Genomic DNA, 19,301 nt, shown 5'->3' with positions numbered 1-19,301 from the left:
CTTACCGAACTTTGCAGAAAAAATGGTGTCGCCATTCTCGACGAAAATAAAAAGAAACGGGAAAGAGAAGGGAACAACGGCGAATAAAACAAAGAAGCTAGCAAAAAAACTGTTTCAACGACGACGACGTTGCGGCGCTTATAGAAAAAAAGAAAGAAAAATGGAAAGCAGCAAATGAATAGCTGGTGATCGCAACAGTCGCCACTCTAGTCGCCACCGGTGTTGAGTTTACGACAAACAAAGCGGAAGCAACAGACGAAACTAATGAAAAACGAAGAAAGCGTCCCTTTTTTTTTTTTTAGCTGCTTGTTGTACATTTCTTTATTTGCTTTCGCGGCGTAGGTACGAACTAAAAACAAAACAGGGGAAATAAATAATTTCGACAAAAACCCCGAGACTGGGACAGAAAGGGACGGACAAACACAAAGTCTCAAACACAGCTGAATTTTATTTGACAAGGAAGGGTGCTTATATAGGCGTCAAATCCTACACAAATCAAGAGACGAAGGAAAGAGAGGGAGAAACCTTGTGAAGGTTTCTCCCTCTCTTTCCTTCGTCTCTTTTGATTTGTGTAGGATTTGACGCCTATATAAGCACCCTTCCTTGTCAAATAAAATTCAGCTGTGTTTGAGACTTTGTGTTTGTCCGTCCCTTTCTGTCCCAGTCTCGGGGTTTTTGTCGAAATGTTTAACCACCACCAGCTCGTTTGCGCCCTTACCTTTTGTTGAAATAAATAACGTAGTGCAGCTCACACTGCCCGGTAAAAAAGAGTCGCAGAAATGTTTTGGTCGCAGGCAGCAATCTTCTATATGTGCTAGCAGTGAGTAACCTTTTTTCGCTTTCGAATTTCTTTTTCCAGCGACTTTGGCGGGTTGTTCGTTCGCTCGCTTGACGAAGCAGTTTAAAAGTGCATTCAAGTACTTGTTGACGTAGGTGTCCGTAGGTTGAAGTAGGAAGCAGAAGAAAGATTTTCCACCACATCGCACAAACTTGTTCTTGCAATGGTAGGCAGCACATAGCATGCCTGCCATCTCCAAGTATGCTCTGGTGTATGCTCGAATGCGGCCGGTTGATCAACAAACGATGACCCGTAGCAGACATGCCGGCCGGAGTACACAAATAAAATTCGAATAAAGATGTATAACGAGCTTATAGACCCTTTCAGGCAACATTTCATGGGCGCCGCCATCTTGACGTCACGTGACCCTGCCGCCATAGCCGCCCTTCAGTTTCTCGCCGTTCCTCCGCGTTGTGTGCTGCACCGGCCACTACCAGAGCTTTGTTTTCGCGTTCTTTTACGTTCCCCGTTGAAATCGTGTGTTTTCTTTAGGTCTTTTCGATATTTCGGGCTTTCATTTAATCATTTTATGTCTATATTTCAACATAGCTCTTGAATTTTCTTATTTATGAAATGGAATCGGACAGCGAATGGATCGACGATACAAGATTATGGCTTCCGAAACCATGCAAGTTCATCGCATTCTAACGTTTTTCTCGCTAATAAAGGGCAGTCAACATTATCGCGACATATGCAAATTTCAACTGACGCAGAAAGGCTATCCAGTCGTGCTGCTTGCTGCATGTGCGCGCTCGTTTCCGTAAAGCCGACCCGCATGTGAGCGATTTAGCCTGCGACGAGACGAGCGACGGCGACAACGACGACAGTCAGCGACGAAGATTTCTCAGTGTCGCCTGTTACATCGCTTGGTTTTTTGGGTTTCGTAGCTCACCGTCTTGGTCGCTTGCTCCCGTCGCTTTCATGCGGTTTGCCTCGTTGCGCGACTGCCCGAGTAACAGCGAAGTGGGTCACCGTCGCTTGTCTCGTTGCTCGCCGAATCGCTTGCTTGCGGTTTATTCTTAATATCGAGGCGCCAATGGTTACATACTGTGTGCATCGAAATTAATTGAGTATAAACCGCATGTAAGCGATTTGGCGAGCGACCAGATAAGCGACGGCAACCCGCTTCGCTATCGCTCAGTCAGTCGCACGACGAGGCAAACCGCATGGAAGCGACGGAGCGAGCGACCAAGACGGCGAGCGACGTTTTCTAGAAATCCAAAAACCGAGCGATGCGACGGGCGACAGTGAGAATTCTGCGTTGCTCGTCTCATCGCACGCTAAATCGCTTACATGCGGGTCGGCTTTACGGAAACGAGCGCGCACATGCAGCGAGAAGCACGACTGTGATAGCCTTACTGCGTCAGTGGCAATTTACATATGTCGCAATAGTGTTACCGCCCTTTATTAGCGACAAAAACGTAAGAATGGCATGAACTTACATGGTCATTGAAGCCTCATAATCGTGTATCGTCGACCCATTCGCTGTCCGATTCCATTCCATAAATAAGAAAATACAAGAGCTATGTCGAAATATAAATATCGAATGATTAAATGAAAGTCCTAAATATCGAAAAGACCTAAAGAAAATACAAGATTTCAACGCGAAACGCGAAAGAACACGAAAACGAAGCTCCGGTAGTGGCCTGTGCAGCACACAACGCGGAGCAACGGCGCAAAAATGAAGGTCGGCTATGGCGGCCCGGAAAGCGCGCGAAGGGCGCGCCGACTGGTGGCAGCTCGAGTAACTGACTCGCTGAAAGCGTCTATACGCTTCTTAATATATTTGATAAATATCAAAAAGCACATATGACGATTTTGGATTAGAAACTCAATCGAAGGCGAAAATAGGAGGTTATCGCAGACGACAGTGGAAGAAAAGAACAACAACAACAGCGAGGTTGCAGACGGCCCTCAAAATGCCCGGGCCTAGCGCAGACGAACCGGGGGTAGTAAGCGCCGAAGCGAAGGAAAGGTAGTAAAAACTAAGCCAAACAAAGCAAGGATACGCGATGGTTTACACGTCGGGCAAAAAAAAAAAAAAAAAAAAAAGCAAAAAGAAAACAAAAATATACACAGCAACATATAAGCAGGAGGAAGAAATAACGCGGCAGAGTGGCGTCGCCTCAAAAATATAAAAGAAAGACGACTCAAAAATGGAAAGAGTGGAGACGGTTCAACGGGTGTCGGCCTTTATCGTAGAAGTACAGAAGCAGCGAAGCAGAAGATGTTGGTCGTCCCCGCGCTAACAATCGGAATTTGTGCACTGTTAATAACGTGACTGAAATCACCTCTTTTCGCGGGGCTACGACGCTCTCCCCTTCTTTCTTTGCAAGCGCGAGAAGTCTGCTTTTTTCGTAACTCCGCTTTTGTTAATCTATAATCGCGTCAGATTTGCATATGCACAACGACTTATTTCGGAGCATACTGACATCGCCGTAACGTACACATCGCGACACTGTTAGCGCGAACACGACATCGGCGCATTTTCGCATTTTACTTCTAAATAGTATTAGCGAGCACGAAATTTTATCGCTTACATTATAGAACTAATTGGGCTCTTTCGGTAACAATAACAACTTGGATGAAATAACTCGGTTTCAAAGAGAAGAACTGGAAATACCGGCGATCGCTTGTTCGCGCTAACAGTGTCGCGCTCTGTACGTGGTTCGAAATTGACTTCTGCTTCTTCATCCGGAGACGTTCTTAACAGGATTAGCCAGCTCGCCTGTTCGACGAAACGGTTATAAGCAAGACATTCATGAGAAATGGGAATTGCAACGACAAAACGAATTGACTGATAAGAACAATAAAGTTGAAACGAAGCTATGTTCTGAAATGTTTGTACATTTCCCTTTTTCACGAAACAGCGCGCAGGCATACATTCGTGTTTTGCTTGGCTTACATAAGTCGTGACAATGTTTTCTTCGGGAGAACTCCGAAATTGCACCAAGGAAGCTGTAACATCTTTCCCACGCGAAGAGAATGTCCTTCACTCATGAGCTGGCACCCATTTTTTAACTTTCAAAGCAGCGAATGTCGACTTTGACGAGCGTGTTGGGACAGATGTAACAGTAAGAAAGCACAAAACAAACAGAGGGACAAAAATGAAAGCTTGTACATGTCTGTTTTTGTCCCTCTGTTTGTTTTGTGCTTTCTTACTGTTACAGCGAATGTCCGTGACAATTTCTTTTCGTTGGTCACCTCGCACGGAGATAGGCAAAACCAATGCATTTTGAAGAATTTGTCTGCTAGCGGAGACTCCGAGCTCGCCAGGGGCGCTGCAATCACTTTTCGCCCGTTTTCCGCGGGAGTTGCCAGTATTGGCTTCCACGGTATTTGACTATAGTTCGATTTTAGTCAGTAGAACGGTCTTTTCTTTATTCTTTCAAATTTGCGTTCTCGTGAGTTCGAGAGCATTCATGTTTGACGGAGTTCCGAATTCTCTACGCGCCGAAAGTTTTACGCCGAATGTTCCGGAACCAACGCGCGTACATAATGGACTCCAAATGGCGAGCGGAGTTAGTTTCGCCCCAGCGCTCGACCCTGCTGTTTCGCCTACATCAACGCCTGCGACGCTAGCCTTTTTATATTTTGTTTTGGGCGCAAGTTCGCCTCATTGAACGTTCAGTTTCTACAGTTATTTGCCGCCTCATCATTTGTCATTCGTGACAATATGTTACAGCCTTCGCGTACTCTGGTAGTGGCACGTTCACGCCGCTGAACTACGGTACGCTTGGCCGTAGGGAGGCCGATGACGTCGCGGGCAAGTCGTAGGTGGGTCAGATATCGCGAGACTCACAGCGCTCTTCGGTGGCTGATTTTGTAACGCCCGCCAGAATCGAGCTGTTAGAACGAAAAATGCAGCCATCGGTTTGAAAAACAAGCGTGCAATTGTCATTAGCAGATATAGTTCATTTTTAACTTGTATATGAACAAGAAAGGTATTCATAAGTTTCGACTCATCTCTTTAATGAGAGTTCCTCTAGATGCTCGTCTGAAGGAGTGTCTCCAGGAGTGGTGTGGCGTGGGTGTTGCGCGCCTGCGGTTCAGCCTTCGACTGCTTCAATCGTTCGCGCACCGTAACGGCGAGCTCCTGCTCAACTGTGGCCTAAGCGACGGGCCACTTCCTCCGGGGTGTCCCTCTTGCCGGTGGCGACCTGCTGCTTCTGCAGTGCCGCCTCCAGGCGCGACTTGTCCGCCAGTGCCTCCTCCAAGCGTCGTTTCAGCGCGCTCATCTTAAGGCCGATCTGGCGCTCTTGCCGCGCCGCCTCCGCCACCTGCTGCTGCTCGCGCAGCTGCAGGCTGCTCACCTCACGTTCGTGCTCCCTTTGGGCCCGGCGGTGCTGCTCGGACTCTTCATTGAGCTGGCGCATCAGCCGCACGCACGTCTGCTTCATCTCGAGGATTTCTTCCATGAGTTTTTTCGAAGTGCGTGCCGCTTCCTCCTTCAGCCCGATCACCTTGGCCTGCTCCTGGACTTTCTTTCGCATCTCCTCAGCGCGCTCCTCCAGCTCCTTGATGCGCTTCCGCTCTTGTTCCGCGATGCGACTCTGCTGGGACTTCTTGTTTACATCATTGCCAGACACCACCAATGCCGAGAGGTCGTCCCTATCCTTCTTCAGCAGCGCAACCTGACTTTCCAGCTCCTTAATTTTTGTAAAGTACCTATAGCGCACCACGTCGAGTTGCACCGACTTGTCCAACATGCGGGCAGCCAGGTCCTCCTCGGCCTGCAGCATCTTTCGGGTCGATTACACCGGTAGCTGAATGCTGGTACGAATGGCGGAGTGGAACGCACGGGCACGCGCACAGCCAGCACGTCTTCGGCTGCTGATAATGATGGCGTTAGCACTCACGAGAGCTCGAGGTCGCTGCTCTGAAACGTTCTTCCGCAGAATGAGCGCGCGCGCTAGAAATGCACCTCTCAAAGCTGCAGGAGCGCGGGCTAGCTCGCGCTCCTGGCCGAGGGAGTTTTCGCATGCACGTTGCAAAAGAACTGGAAGCTCGCTATGAGCTCGCCCTCAGTAGTCGCGCACACAGCTGTGGCCGCCAGTGATGCGAAGTAGTTGACCGCGTTTCAAAATTTACTCGGATCTTATACTCCAGGGTAAGAGGTTTGTACCTGGGCGTTCTAAAACCTAATCGCGTCCAGCGTTTTTCAATCTGTGTTGTCACGTGACACGACCCGGCAGAGTAACTCCGATCTATTTGGGTAAGATTGGGAACACAGCCGTTGTCCCGGGGCCCCTACTCTCGTCAAGCTTCGGGGTGTTTGCCGCTTGGGGCGGATCGAGATCTACTAACGAAACGCAATGCGCAGGCCTTGTCTTCTAGGTGGTATTGGTTGAGTAGGGGCGCTTAAAGGGGTCATGAAACTATTTTCCTACTTCTTCCTCCTTAGCTTTAATCCGCAACTCAAATTCAAATTGTGAAATCACGTCGTCGTGACATTCTTTGGTACCGGTGCGATGTCTCCTATACTTCGTTTCAGCTTCGGTCCAGACACAGCCAAAGCTACAAGCGCGAGCTCCGGGCTTTCAGCATCCCTGCCAAGCACGCGCGCTCGTGCAGTGCACTGTTCTGGACCACATACTCGCGCTTGTAGCATCGGCTGCGTCTGGACCGAAGCTGAAACGAAGTATAGCTTCCGCCGTGCTTTTTATGCACACCATTAATCCTGTCATTCCCCAGTGACGATAAGTTCCGTCAGGGCACTCATTGGCCACGAACGCGAATCCGAATATTCGTGGACGGATTTATTGTTGACGAGCGCGTACGTCCAAGTGACGCAGTTCTCGTGTCCAATGCGTGAGCTGGGCTCGGCTGACGTCAGTTCGGCACCGCTTTCGCGCTTTGGGAACCGCGGATGTGTTATATTGAAAAGGCGGACAGCTTTCGAAGAAAAGAAGGTACAGAATAGTCCGCTATATTTTCAAATGTTCGTAGCGAAAAGCTGGCTTTTGACTTTCTACCCTCTTTTGGCCAACTAAACGATCTGTGATTAGTAAAGTCCCAATTTAAAATCATTTATCCCAGCCCAAAATTTGTTTCATGACCCCTTAAACGGTTCTTACTTTCACTGTTGCAAGCTTTCTTTCTGTGCTAACGCAATCATTATCAGCAGCCGAAAACGTGCGGGCGTTGCGCGTGCTAGTGCGTTCCACTCCGCAATTAGTCGGAGCGTTCAGGGACTCGCACAACCGACCTTCCCGATGCTGCAGGCTAAGGAGGACCTGGCTCAACGTTTGCACGCCGTCGAGGAGCACCTCGAGGTGGTGCACTCCCTGTACCAAGGAAAGATCCAGGAGCTGGAGAGGGAGGTGGAGCTGCTCATGAAGGAGAAGGACGACCTCTCCGCCTTGGTGGCGAATGGTAACAATGCCAACAAGAAGACTCGGGAGACTCGTACCTTGGAGCAACGGCGCAAGCGCATCAAGGAGCTGGAGGAGCGCGTTGCGAAGCTGCGAAAGAAAGTACAGGAGCAGGCCACGGTGCTTGGGCTGAAAGAGGAAGAACCAGATGTTAAGAAACTCAGAGAAGAAATCTTGGAGATGAAAAAAACGCGCGTGCGGCTGATGCGCCAGCTCAAAGAAGAGTCGGAGCAGCATCGCCGGGCCCAAAGGGAGCACGACCGCGAGGTGAGCACCCTGCGGCTACGCGAGCAGCAGCGGGTGGCACAGGCGGCGCGGCAAGAGCGCCAGAGCGGCCTCATGATGAGTGCGCTGCAACGACGCATGGAGAACGCACTGGCCGACAAGTCGCGACTGGAGGCGGCACTGCAGAAGCAGCAGGTCGCCGCCGGCCAGATGGACACCACGGGGGAAATGGCCCATCGCATCCGGGGCACAGTTGAGCAGGAGATCGCCCTTCCAGTGCGCGAACGATCGGAGCAGTTGCAGACTCAACTGCAGCCGCACAACGCCAACACAAGACCACTCCGGGTGTTGCAGTCAAAGCTCCTGGAACCTAAGGCCAGCTCCGGGAGGCTTAAACAAGTCGAAGGCAGCAACGTGCGGCACAACGTTGCAGCGGCCACGAAGCGTCTGGAAGCGCTGCAAAAACGCTTGGACAGCGCCCGGTCCTGCAGGGAGCGCCTGGAGCTGCTGCAGACACAGAAAGGAGAGCGGGCTGCCGCGGCGACTGCGCGGATGTTCGAGGGGCAGCCACCATATCGAGCGCAGCTTCCCGACGGCACGGTACCTCACCTTCCCGGCGATGATCTGCGGCAGGCGTCGAGAGTTCGCCTGTTGACGGAGCAAGAGGTGGAGGATACCCTCGCTTTGTCACTCCAAGACGTCCTCGAGGTCAAAGAGAAATAAAGCCAGCTCATGGCCTTGTGCTTTTCCTGTTTCCTTTTACCCCATACTCTATTGCACTTGAAATTTAAAAAAAAAAGGGAATGCGACAGGCATGCTAGTTCGGAGAAAAAGCGAAGGCCCATACATCTGGTGTGCCCACCGAACTGACCTATCATAGCCCCAAAACATAAATATTAGGGATGCCGCGAACTTTTTTCGAATCGAAGTTTCGATGATCGAATCAAGCGGTTCGAAAGGTTCGAAAGATTTCGATTTTTCGAATTGTCTATATCGTAAAATTCGACGGAGGTCGAATTTTCGAACTTGTTAAGCTAAGAAGTTCGACGCTTTTCGAACCGTCGAACTTATTACGCTAAAAAATTCGATCTTTTTCGAACTTTCGAACTTATTGCGCTGCAAGGTTCGATGCTTGTCGAACTTTCGAACTTGACTGACCAAAAAATTCGATAAATTTCGAACTTTCGAACTTATTTATCAAGAAAATTCGAAAAGTTTCGAACTTTCGAATTCTGAAAAGTCAGAAGTGCGACGAACTTCGAACTTATAGGGTAAAAGTTCGACGTTTGTCGAACTTCGAAAGACCGGCGGACGGTTTCATTCGATTTCAAGTAGTGGGGTACATTCGTAATTTTTTTTCTCGAACTTTTACACGCGGTGCTGCGTTCCTTACGAAAGACAATGTCATTTATTTCAATGTTCTGGCATGCTTAGGTTTAAAGAAATAAATGCCCGAAGGGGCGAGGACGGACGACGGGTTTTTTACGATTATCGTTTGTGCCAGATTTGAAGCACGCTGCAGCCGGAGCTATTTATGGTAGATATGTTATACTTTTTTTTAAGAATGATCTATGTATAGCGTAGGTAAGTGCCGTCTTAAGATGTGATTATTGTTATTCAACGTGAGTTTCGAAGAAATGTCCAAACGTGTATCTGCATGCAATTATGACCTAAACTTGATATTTATTTTCGTCTAAGTTGTTTGAGGTATCGCATTTAAATTAACACCACAGACAGTACATATCATTGCCATCTGCAGAATACAAAATAATATATTTATTGTTTTTTCACGTTAAGGAATAAATTAACTAATGCAGAAGATTTCTAGTAGTGTTCAAGTTCAGCACGTCATTAAAAGAAAACTTTTTTTTTTTTTCGCTTCACGTTCCTGGGACGTGTTTCTTTTAGCCCGTACACATTTTGGTAAAAGAAACTTGTTTCGAAGTTCTGAACCTCTGAATATGCAAGAATAGAACACTTCCGACGAATTCTTGATAGTTTTTTTTTTTTCTCCTGCTTTTTATTCCCCCATTTATTCTTTTTTTTTTTTTTTTTTTGTTACTATTGGCACAGGTGTTTAGGTCGAAAAGACAGCTTTGAACTTCCGAACCACTAAGCATGTGACGAGCAGTGCCTTCTGACAACGAGTTTCTAACAATGACCATCTACGCAACCTTTTATGAAGTGAAGAGCGACAGTAGCTATACATATGCATAAATAATTTCAGATTAAAATAAGCTCGACCACGCCCTCTTTCCCCGTATTGTTTTCTTTAACAGTCCGAAATACCTGCAAGGGGGAGAAGGAGGCTGATGCCCCCCCCCCCCCCCCCCCCCGCTACCCTCTTTCCCCCCCGTTTTTCCTCTTCCGACGCCACTTGTATGGTAGAACGCTCCTCGACCTCGAGTTGTGTCGGCTTTTGTGCTTTTTGCGAGGCGATTCCTCCGTCCCAGAAAATAAACCTCCAGTACAATTATAAACTTCACTGGATCGGATTATTACCAGCGTGCAAGGGGTCGCTTCAAGGTTTCTCTGAGCCTCAACCTCCTGCTCGTCCCTGGCCGTTTCGAACTGGATGAGTCTCGTAAAACAGTGTGTTCGTGCAATCACTACTGCGTGATAAAGACCCCCCCCCCCCCCCCCCCCCCCCCCCCCCCCCCGGGGGCTGGCGGTCACAATTCTGCACTGGCAAATATTCTAGCACGTCCGGGACACTCGTCGTCTCATTTAATTGCCTTACCAACTTCGCAGAATCTAGATATCACGCCCTAACTTTTCTAAACTTGATTTTGTGAAAACAAGTGAGTCGTGAAAATGTTATTTGAAACTGAAACTGTAGAAAAACTTGAAAATCGGACTTCAAACTTTGAAAACTTGGATTAAAAAAAATTCAAAATCTTCAAAGCTTTTTTTTTTTTATTTTTTTTTAATTTAGCGTTAAAAGAGAATCGAAACTTTCGAACTTTTCGAACTTTTTGCCAAAAGAAATTCGAAATCTTCGAATTGTTCGAACTTCATGTCTATAAAAATTCGAAGCGTTCGAAGTTTTCGAATTTGTTTTACAAAGAATTTCGAAATCTTCGAATTTATCGAACCTGAAGTAAAAAAATATTCGAAATATTCGAATTCGAAATTTTAGAAACCGTGAAAGCTTCGAAATTTTCGAATTCGAAACTCCGCTGTGGACAAAAGTTGCGAATTTTTCGAAATCGAACCTCGGTCGGTACGAAAATATCGAAATTTTTCGAAATCGAACCTCAGTTCGCTTCGCAAATATCGAAACCTTTCGAAATCGAACCTAGGGTGGTTCGCGACATCCCTAATAAATATACAATAACATAAAAAAGGGGGGGGGGGTGACTAAAACAGTTATTTTACACAAGAAGACAAGTTAAGCAACCTTAAAGGGGCGACGTAACAATTTTTGTACTTTGCGCAAATACCGCTTAGAACGGATCCCTGACATTAATGACCTATGAAACACGCGTTCGTTTTTCACCCCACCCACGCAATAGTAGTCCCAGAAAAAAAAATTTAAAGAAAAACGAGCAGCGTTCACCCCCTCAACTGGAGAAAGAAGAAGCTACCGACGAGTTCGGACGCGTTTTCTTGAGCTCCCGCTATTAGGCCTAGTACCTAATACCGATGTCCTCGAACACCCCACCGACTTCCAGCTTCTCACCCGCCGCGGCCTTATCCGTGGACGGGAACCTTGGAGATGGACACGCGCCCAGCAAGCCAAGCAAGTCCTGCCGCCGCCACGACGGACCAGCTTAGCACTTCGCTGATCGCACCCGCAAAACGCACTGCGGAGGAGAAACCTTTTCTTGGTGAATCTTCCACAACTACCAATAACGTAGATTCAGCAGAAATCGCGCTGAAGGCTCTATTTGCGGCGATTCCCAGAGAACGCCTCATAGACATCTTTAAGAACTTTCTCGACGAGTTCAGTCCAAACAAACCCAGCAAGGGCAAGAAGAAAAAATCGGACAAGACAAACCCGCCGACGGCGAATTCATCGCCGAACTCAGCAAGCGTTGCTATGCCCGAAGCAACAACGCCAGCCCAAGAAACGCCGATCACAGCGGCAAGTCGGCGCCAAGACGCCGATACAACTGCGCTGATGATATTTACAGCTGGCTGTGCGCAAGATGGTGCGGCCGCAACCGAGTGGCAAGGTCCATTGCCCTCAGACGACGAAAAATGGACACCAGTCACCTACAAGAGAAGAAAGCGGGTACGAGTAGACCCCTCACTCCAAGCCCACGGAGCGGTACGGCCCCGACAGCGCCTGTTCGAGTACAAGGTTCGCCCTACGAACTCTCAAGTCTCGATAAAGCCTTACCTTCAACCACTCAAGACGCAATGCACCATGCTGCGCACTACAGCCTCGTTCTCGATGCACCTCATTGAGCAAGCCAACACCATTTCGGTCCGCACGGACACGGAGGAGCTGGCAAAAATGCTGAGTGAGATTACAGAAATCAAAGTGCAGGGGCGCGAAGCACTTCCTGTACAAGTCTTCCGCACGTTTGGCACGTCATACACCAAAGGTATCATCTATGATATCTACCCTAAAGAGCAGGACCCGCGCGACGAAGTCCTCAACCACGAACTCGAATCGGAGAAGGTCGACATCGTGGCCGCCCGTCGGCTAGGCAAGTCGAATACGGCTGTCATCACATTCGACGGAGAGAGACTACCGAGGTCGATCTTCTACGGCAAGCGCTACATGAGGGTATTTCCACACAAGCCAAAGGCTGTTTGTTACGTGCCGTAACTGCCACAGGCTGGGCCACAAACCTGACATCTTCCCGAATCAGGCGGTGTGCCCGACCTGTGGAACTTCTCACCTAGCCGACACTGACCCCGCCAAGGGACCAGGATGTCCGGACTCTACTCCCTACTGCCAGGGGTGCAAGAAGAAAGGCCACCTGGGTACCGATCGCAAATGCCCAACGTGGTCGGCAACGAACAAACGGATGCGGGAGGACATCCAGAATTTGAAAAAACAACACCGACTCCAACAGCCGTCGGAGAATACAGAAAGAGTAAAAAATACTACGAAAACACAGAGCGGCACTTTATGGGCTGACAAGGTGAAGCAGAACATCCAAGCACCCCCACCGGCCCCCACTGGAGGGTCAGAAACACAAGAGCTTCGCAACATGTGCAGCTACCTCAAAGCTGAACTCGACAGGCTTAAAGCCACAGTCCAGTCTCAGCAAGAGGAAATCAAGCAATACAGGGAAACTGCTAACCGGCAAAAGGCGCTAGCAGCCCAAATCCTCAACGAAAAATGATCAGAGTTCTCCAGTGGAACTGTCAGGGGCTCCGCAAACGGGCAGCGGAGCTCCGACTACGCCTTCTGGATAAGCCTGACGAACGCCCTGACGTACTGTTACTTCAGGAAACGAACACCACAGCCGTCCATCTTTATGGATACCTGGTATACTCCAGTCCCTCTATAACCACCAAACGCCCTGTAGAACTGACTTCTCCTCCAGGGAAGGCCCTTGTCTACGTGAGGGATGACTGGCCTCAGCACCAAGTCGACCTCACCCCGTACTCCAACGATGGGCAGGAAATCGTGGCGGTACGGATCCAGGTCCAGCAGCACCACATCGTCCTAGCATCCATTTACTATAGACCGCTCAAGTCCGCGACACAGCAAAGAACTAACCTATGGATCTCCCATATTCACGATCTTTACCCCAAAGAACAAAAGCTGTACGGAGGAGATTTTAATCTCCACCACCCTATGTGGGGATACAACCATGAATCTCCGGGGGCGAAAGACTTAGTGGGCGAGATGCATACCTTCCGCTTAAACCTGGTCAACAAGAAAGGAGTCAGAACAAGACTAGGAGGTTCCGGGCAGTCGGATACCACACCCGACCTCACTTGGACCACGAACCCATACATTCAACACCACAAGTGGAAATGCCTACCGGATACGTGGGGTAGCGACCACTTCCCCATCCGCTTCGAATTCTCGCCAACGAGACGGGTAAAGGACAAGGTTAAAAAACGCACAGCGAGCATTGTACACTGGGACAAATTTAGGGAAGCCCTTAACAGCGAGGAACTTGAAGACGCTGACTTTGAATCGCGCCTCAACAGCGCTTTGAGGACTGCAACCATCAAAAAGGACATCGGTGAAGATACTCCAACACCCGATCTCCACCTTCTCAAGCTGTGGGCCAAGCGACTGCAAAAGATACAAAAGTACCGTAAAGGGCCGAAAAGCACCGAAGCCAGACTCAACATCACCAGGGCTACGGTGGAAGCGAAGGTTTACGCACAAAAACTTGACGAACACCGCTGGCGCGACTACAGCGCATCGCTCTCCGAGAAAACGTCGATATCGAAGCTGTGGGCCACGAATCGCGCGCTTCTTGGAAAGAAGAAATGCAAAGGGGCAACACTCACACTTGCCCTTAAGCTCAACAAGACTGAGAAACAACACGCCGGAATGGCAGGGGACCTCTTTTTTCCCCAGCCCGACTTGAGGAATTGTCCTTCGCCATACCACCACGAAGTCCTGGCTCCGGATTACTGCATGGACCGGCCCTTCACGCGGGGCGAGCTCGAAAGCGCTCTTCAACGTGGAAAAACCCACACAGCCCCCGGACCCGACAAGATCACCATGACAATGCTGAGAAATCTCCCAGATCTTACCAAATCCGAGCTTCTAGAGTGGATTAATGAGATCTGGGAAACTGGCAAGCTCCCCAAAAGCTGGAAACACTCCCTCGTCATCCCAATCCCCAAGCCGGGCAAGGACAAAGGTACCCTCACAAACTGCAGACCGATCTCCCTCACGTCTTGCACCTGCAAGATAATGGAGCGCATGGTATACTTTCAAGAATAGAATGGTTTCTCGAATCTAACAACTCTTTCCACCCGGCCCAGACGGGGTTTCGACCCGGCATCGGCACCCAGGAAAGCCTGGCTCTGATATCGGCGGATATTATCCGCAACATCAACCCTGACCGCTCCAACATCAGAACCATCATCACAGTTGATGTCAAAAAGGCTTTCGATTCTGTTCCACACTCAACAATCATAAAAGAATCTCAGCGCCTTGGCATCACTGGGAGATCCTTAAACTTTATCGCGGAGCCAACTGCAGTGAACCCAATGCCAACCTAGTAGGTGTCCCGCAAGGCTCTGTCATCTCACCGATGCTTTTCAACATCGTGATGGCGGCCCTACCTTACGAACTCGAAAAAGTTAACAAGCTAGGGTTTACGATGTACGCCGACGACGTATCGATCTGGACCAAGAGCGAAGACATCGAGAGGCAACAAGACACACTCCAAGCCGGCCTAGACATGATTGAAGCCCACCTTCACAAGGTAGGCCTCCAAGCCTCCCCAGACAAGACTAACTATGTCACCATAGCACCCAAACGACAACGAGTAATGAAGATTGGCGACCAGCTCCATCTCGTGCTCGCAGGAAAGCGAATCCAGCCTTCTACGTCTGTCAAGATCTTGGGAATTACCGTGGAGGAGACAGGCAGAGGGGGCATATGGCTTCAAGACACGCTGAAGTATTGCAACTCTGCCCTCAATGCCATTAGAAGAATCTGCAGCGCCAAGGGCGGTACAACGGACGAGATCGCCAGAAGGATGGTAAAGGCCATGGTAGTCTCCCGAGTCTGCTACGGAGCCCGACACTACTGGCTCACCAAGGCACAGTGGCGAAAACTTGAGTCCCTGAATAACCAAGCTATGAGGATCATCACGGGCCTCCCTCGGTTCACCCCGCTCGGGAAACTAAAGGAGCACGCACAGATCAACTCACTTCATGACACCGTCGTCGCTCGCACGGTCGCACACGGCGAACGTCTTAAGCACTTTAAGCAAGGACGGGAAATCCTGAAACTCCTATGGCGCGCAACAGAAGGACTCCCAAACCTTCCCGAGCAACTCCCTCCTTGGGAAGATCACATGAACATTGCTGAAAACAAGCCGACTGCTCGAAAAGGCGACTCCCAACAGCAAGCACGAATCGCAAAACCGCACTCCACAATGGTTGAGACATGGACCAACCCCACTCGCATCATGGCCGCATATACCGACACCGCCGCAGAAGACTCCCCGGTTCCGCTGAAGACCGCGGCAGTCTACTTTCCAGCTCTCGGCTCCTCGGCCGCGAACGCACTTCCAATGCGCACCTCCATCAAAGCGGGTGAACTTGCGGCGATTCACCTCGCCCTCGAAACAGTGCTCAAGTCACAACACCCGCTACCTCGCGAACTTCGAGTGTTCTCGGACTCTAGAGAAGCAATTAAAGAATGCCAGAAAGCAAGAAGCCCGAGCCGCATAGTTCGGAAAATCAAGAAGCTCGCCTCCCGACTCCTGCAGGAAGGAACGACTACCAAAATCTCCTGGGTCCCTGCGCATGCAGGCATCGAGGGCAATGAAGAGGCTCATCAGCTAGCTCGCGCGTCCCTTTCCCTTCTCCGCGAAGCTGCTGACGTCCCCCCACATATACACGACCACGGCTATGCCCCCGCCTGTGATCAGGACACGGCTGGCCAAACAGATCAAGGATACGACCCGGATGAAGAACGGGCCCAGATTAAAGAGCACTACCGGACCACACTGTGGGAGAAACTTCCTCCGAACGCAGATCCCCTTCCCCAGGGTTTCGGCAGACGAGCCAGCGTTCTCCTCACGAAAATACGCACGGACACCACCTGCACGCCCGCCCGCATCGCATCATGGAGCAAAGGAACCAGGTCTGGAACCTGTTCAAGGTGCACCATGGGCAAGAAAGCCGACACTCACCACATCCTATGGGAGTGCCCCAGATCAAAGGAAGCCAGGACAAAGCACCGACCACCAGACATTAGCTCCCTGGAGGGATGGACCCACCCGCCTGGATCCCAGGACAACCAAAGGAGAATCCTGAACGGCCTCCTAGATTTTATCTATGACGCCAAATTGGACATCTTCATCTAATCCCTTCTCTTCTAATTCGTGCCAGCGTCCAGACCGCGTAGTTACCGACGCCCTCCCTCTCCTTTCCCCCTAGATTATGGCCAATAAACGCATTATGAACTGAACTGAACCCCCTCAACTCGCAGCCAGAACAATCGGCCACGTGATGTGGAGCGATTATATGCCGCCAATGTAGATCATAGCCACGCGCTGGGGTTGGCAAAGCACAGGGCACGCGCTGTGTTCCAGACATTGTTATGGCTCGGCTATTGTCGTCGTTGCAGCGATTGGACACGGGCCACTACCCGAATGCTTCTCGAGCTAGTAATTATCACGAGCCCAAATCGAGTGCCCACGCAATGCTCGGGTCTAATCTATGAACAGCATTCAAATATCGTCATATGGGTGTACTGCGATCCCCACGTTACGTCATCAAATTGTGCAAAGGAGAGATTGAATGAAAATAATCGTTTTTGTCCTTGAAATTACACCGCAACAAATTAGTTTCTTGGCCAGCGGAGTCGCGTGCGAGTGTCCTTGGCTCCTTCTAGTGCCAGTAAGCTCGTGTATAGTGAAAAACATTCCAACTGTATATCGTTGCACAGCTCCTTTAAATAGCTTGCGCTACATTATCTAAACATAAATTATGCATGGCCATCGCTCATTGTCCGCCCAAATGTAGCTGTACGTCGGCCGTCATTTTCCTGTTTAGCGTTGCATATGGGCGGACAATGAACATTCCGCGCGATGCACAGGCTAAAAAAACACGTTATAAAAAAAAAGCTAAGTGTATTTGGCGTTCCCTTTGTAGATCTCGTTCTGGAAGTTAGGCTAGTTTAGGTCGCCGGGAGGCCGATAGGGAAGTTAAGCTAGTTTAGGTCGCCGGGAGGCCACTAGCAAATAAGTCTAGAGTAGGGCTTTCTTATAGAGCGGGTGAAGCGGGTGGTGTAGACTCAAGTAGAGCGAAAGAAGCGGGTGGTTTTATAGAGACTCAAGTCGAGGTGTTAGCTAAGAGGGAGGAACTTCAGGTAGAGTTTGAGGAGCTCATTAGTGAATGGGAAAGAAAGTTCTAGCGCATAGTAGGCGAGCTTAGTGAGAAGCGGGAGAAGAAGGTGGAGCTTGGGAGGCTGGTGGAGGAGCTCAAGAAGGGGGAAGTGTGGAAGGCTTTGATGGAGACAGCGTAAGAGCGAGGCGACAGCTAGCTTAGCAGAATGGCAGTCTCAGAGGAAGGAGGCACTAGTGGATAGGTGGAAGTCGGCGGGACGCCAGTGGCTCCTCGACCCTACAATTACAGGAGGTATCTAAGCGCATCGAGAACATAGTATCCAAGCAACAGGAAAGAGAATGGACATATGAAAACGTAGTTAGTGTTTTCAAAAGAGAGAGAAATACCGAATCAAACGAGGAGGAATAAAATTAAAACTCAAGCTCAAAAGCTGGTGGGATGAAGAGGTTAAGGCAGAATATCGAGTCGCCAAGCGGCATCTAGAGGACACAGATGCGCAAAGAAAAATGGGTCCACACCAGCCGAAGTAACATCAAGATGGGAGGATTTTCAGGAAAAACGCGGGAGGCATCAGCATTGATACAGGCGAAAATTGGGAGGCCAGGGATCCAGTGGATGATAAAGATGAACCTGAAGGATAGGAATGCGGCAAAAAGGTTCTGAGAACACATCAGGGCAAAGGGAAAAAAGACTGAGGGGTACCAGCAGACACTAACCGCGCAGGACGAGACAAAGATAGAGGTGAAAGAGGCAAGAGAATACAATAGACATACAATCGAAGCAGCATTTTGGGAGTTAGAGCCAGATCAGGTCATAGGGAATGGTAGTGTCTACAAAATAGAAGAGGAGGATCATAATGAAGAAAAAGAAATGACCACTTGGGAATGGGAAAAAGCAGAAGGAAAGGTTCCGCCTGGAACTCTGGCAGGTCCAGACGGTATACCAATGAGTCTAATAAAAGTTCTAGGAAAAACAAGCACATTGAAACTAAGGCAGGTGATTGACCAGATACTTGTGGTAGGGGAGGTACCCAGTGACTGGAAATTGCGCAGGATCAGATTGTTATATAAGGGCAAGGGAGACAAAGACAGTATCAAATCATATTGACAAATCGCAGTAACTTCAGTAACATACAGACTAATTGTAAAAAAAATAATGGAAGAATGGGCAGAGAGAAAGCAGATTCTGGGGGAGCTTCAAAACGGTTTCAGGAGGGATAGACGACTAGGTGATAAGCTATTCGTAGTTACTCAGTGGATAGAGATAGCAATGACAAGGCAAAGGCCCTTATGGGTAGCATTTTCGGACATCAAAGGGGCATATGACAATGCGGATCAGGAAAACCTCTGGGGCCAACTGAAGAGATATGGGCTAGGGGGTGACCATGGTTAAGTTTCTAGAACGGGTTTATACGGATAATAGGGTGGTGATTACATGAAAAGCCAAAACTACAAGACCAGCAGCAATAAAAAGAGGACTTAGACAGGCTTGCCCATCGCCTCCCCTGTTCTTTATGATATGTCCCAGTGAGATGGAAAAAAGATTGGAGCAGCGCAATCTAGGTTTTGACGTGACTAACATGCAGGAAGGACATAAAGTAAATCAAGCATTGCCAGGATTTATGTATGCAGGCGACATTGTACTCATATTAGAAAGTCGTGAGACAATACAGGAACTGATTAGGATTTTAAGCAGGGAAGGGGACAGTTTAGGACTAAAATTCAGTAGAGACAAGTGAGGTATAATAGTTTTCAACGACGAGAAGGGGGAACCCCTGGAGATGCAGGACACAATGATAGAACACGCAGAAAGGTACAAATATCTGAAAGTATGGTTAAGTGAGGGAAGGAAATATTTAAAAAGATTATGAAGATATTGTAATAAAAAAGGGGAAACGAGATTCA

General features: G+C 49.1%; 2 protein-coding genes across 2 annotated transcripts; one reads left to right on the top strand and one right to left on the bottom strand.

Annotated features, from left to right (window-relative positions):
* Positions 1-4,938: 4,938 nt before the first annotated feature.
* On the bottom strand, positions 4,939-5,699 carry LOC115321325 (kinesin-like protein KIF21A). Its single transcript, XM_029981536.2, has one exon. The coding sequence runs from the start codon at positions 5,578-5,580 to the stop codon at positions 4,939-4,941; it is 642 nt and encodes a 213-aa protein (XP_029837396.2). The 5' UTR covers positions 5,581-5,699.
* Positions 5,700-7,053: 1,354 nt separating this feature from the next.
* Positions 7,054-8,160, top strand: LOC115321326 (chromosome-associated kinesin KIF4-like). The gene has a single exon (XM_029981537.2). The coding sequence runs from the start codon at positions 7,054-7,056 to the stop codon at positions 8,158-8,160; it is 1,107 nt and encodes a 368-aa protein (XP_029837397.2).
* Positions 8,161-19,301: the final 11,141 nt, after the last annotated feature.

Source organism: Ixodes scapularis, unplaced genomic scaffold, assembly GCF_016920785.2.
Source record: "Ixodes scapularis isolate PalLabHiFi unplaced genomic scaffold, ASM1692078v2 PGA_scaffold9__187_contigs__length_104089568, whole genome shotgun sequence".
Taxonomy (NCBI): domain Eukaryota; kingdom Metazoa; phylum Arthropoda; class Arachnida; order Ixodida; family Ixodidae; genus Ixodes; species Ixodes scapularis.
Note: the sequence above shows the minus strand (reverse complement) of the source record. Positions and strands in the feature narration are given on the sequence as shown.

Coding starts and splice junctions, on each gene's coding strand:
- LOC115321325 (XM_029981536.2), bottom strand. CDS start 5,580: ATGCTGCAGGCCGAGGAGGACCTGGCTGCCCGCATGTTGGACAAGTCG.
- LOC115321326 (XM_029981537.2), top strand. CDS start 7,054: ATGCTGCAGGCTAAGGAGGACCTGGCTCAACGTTTGCACGCCGTCGAG.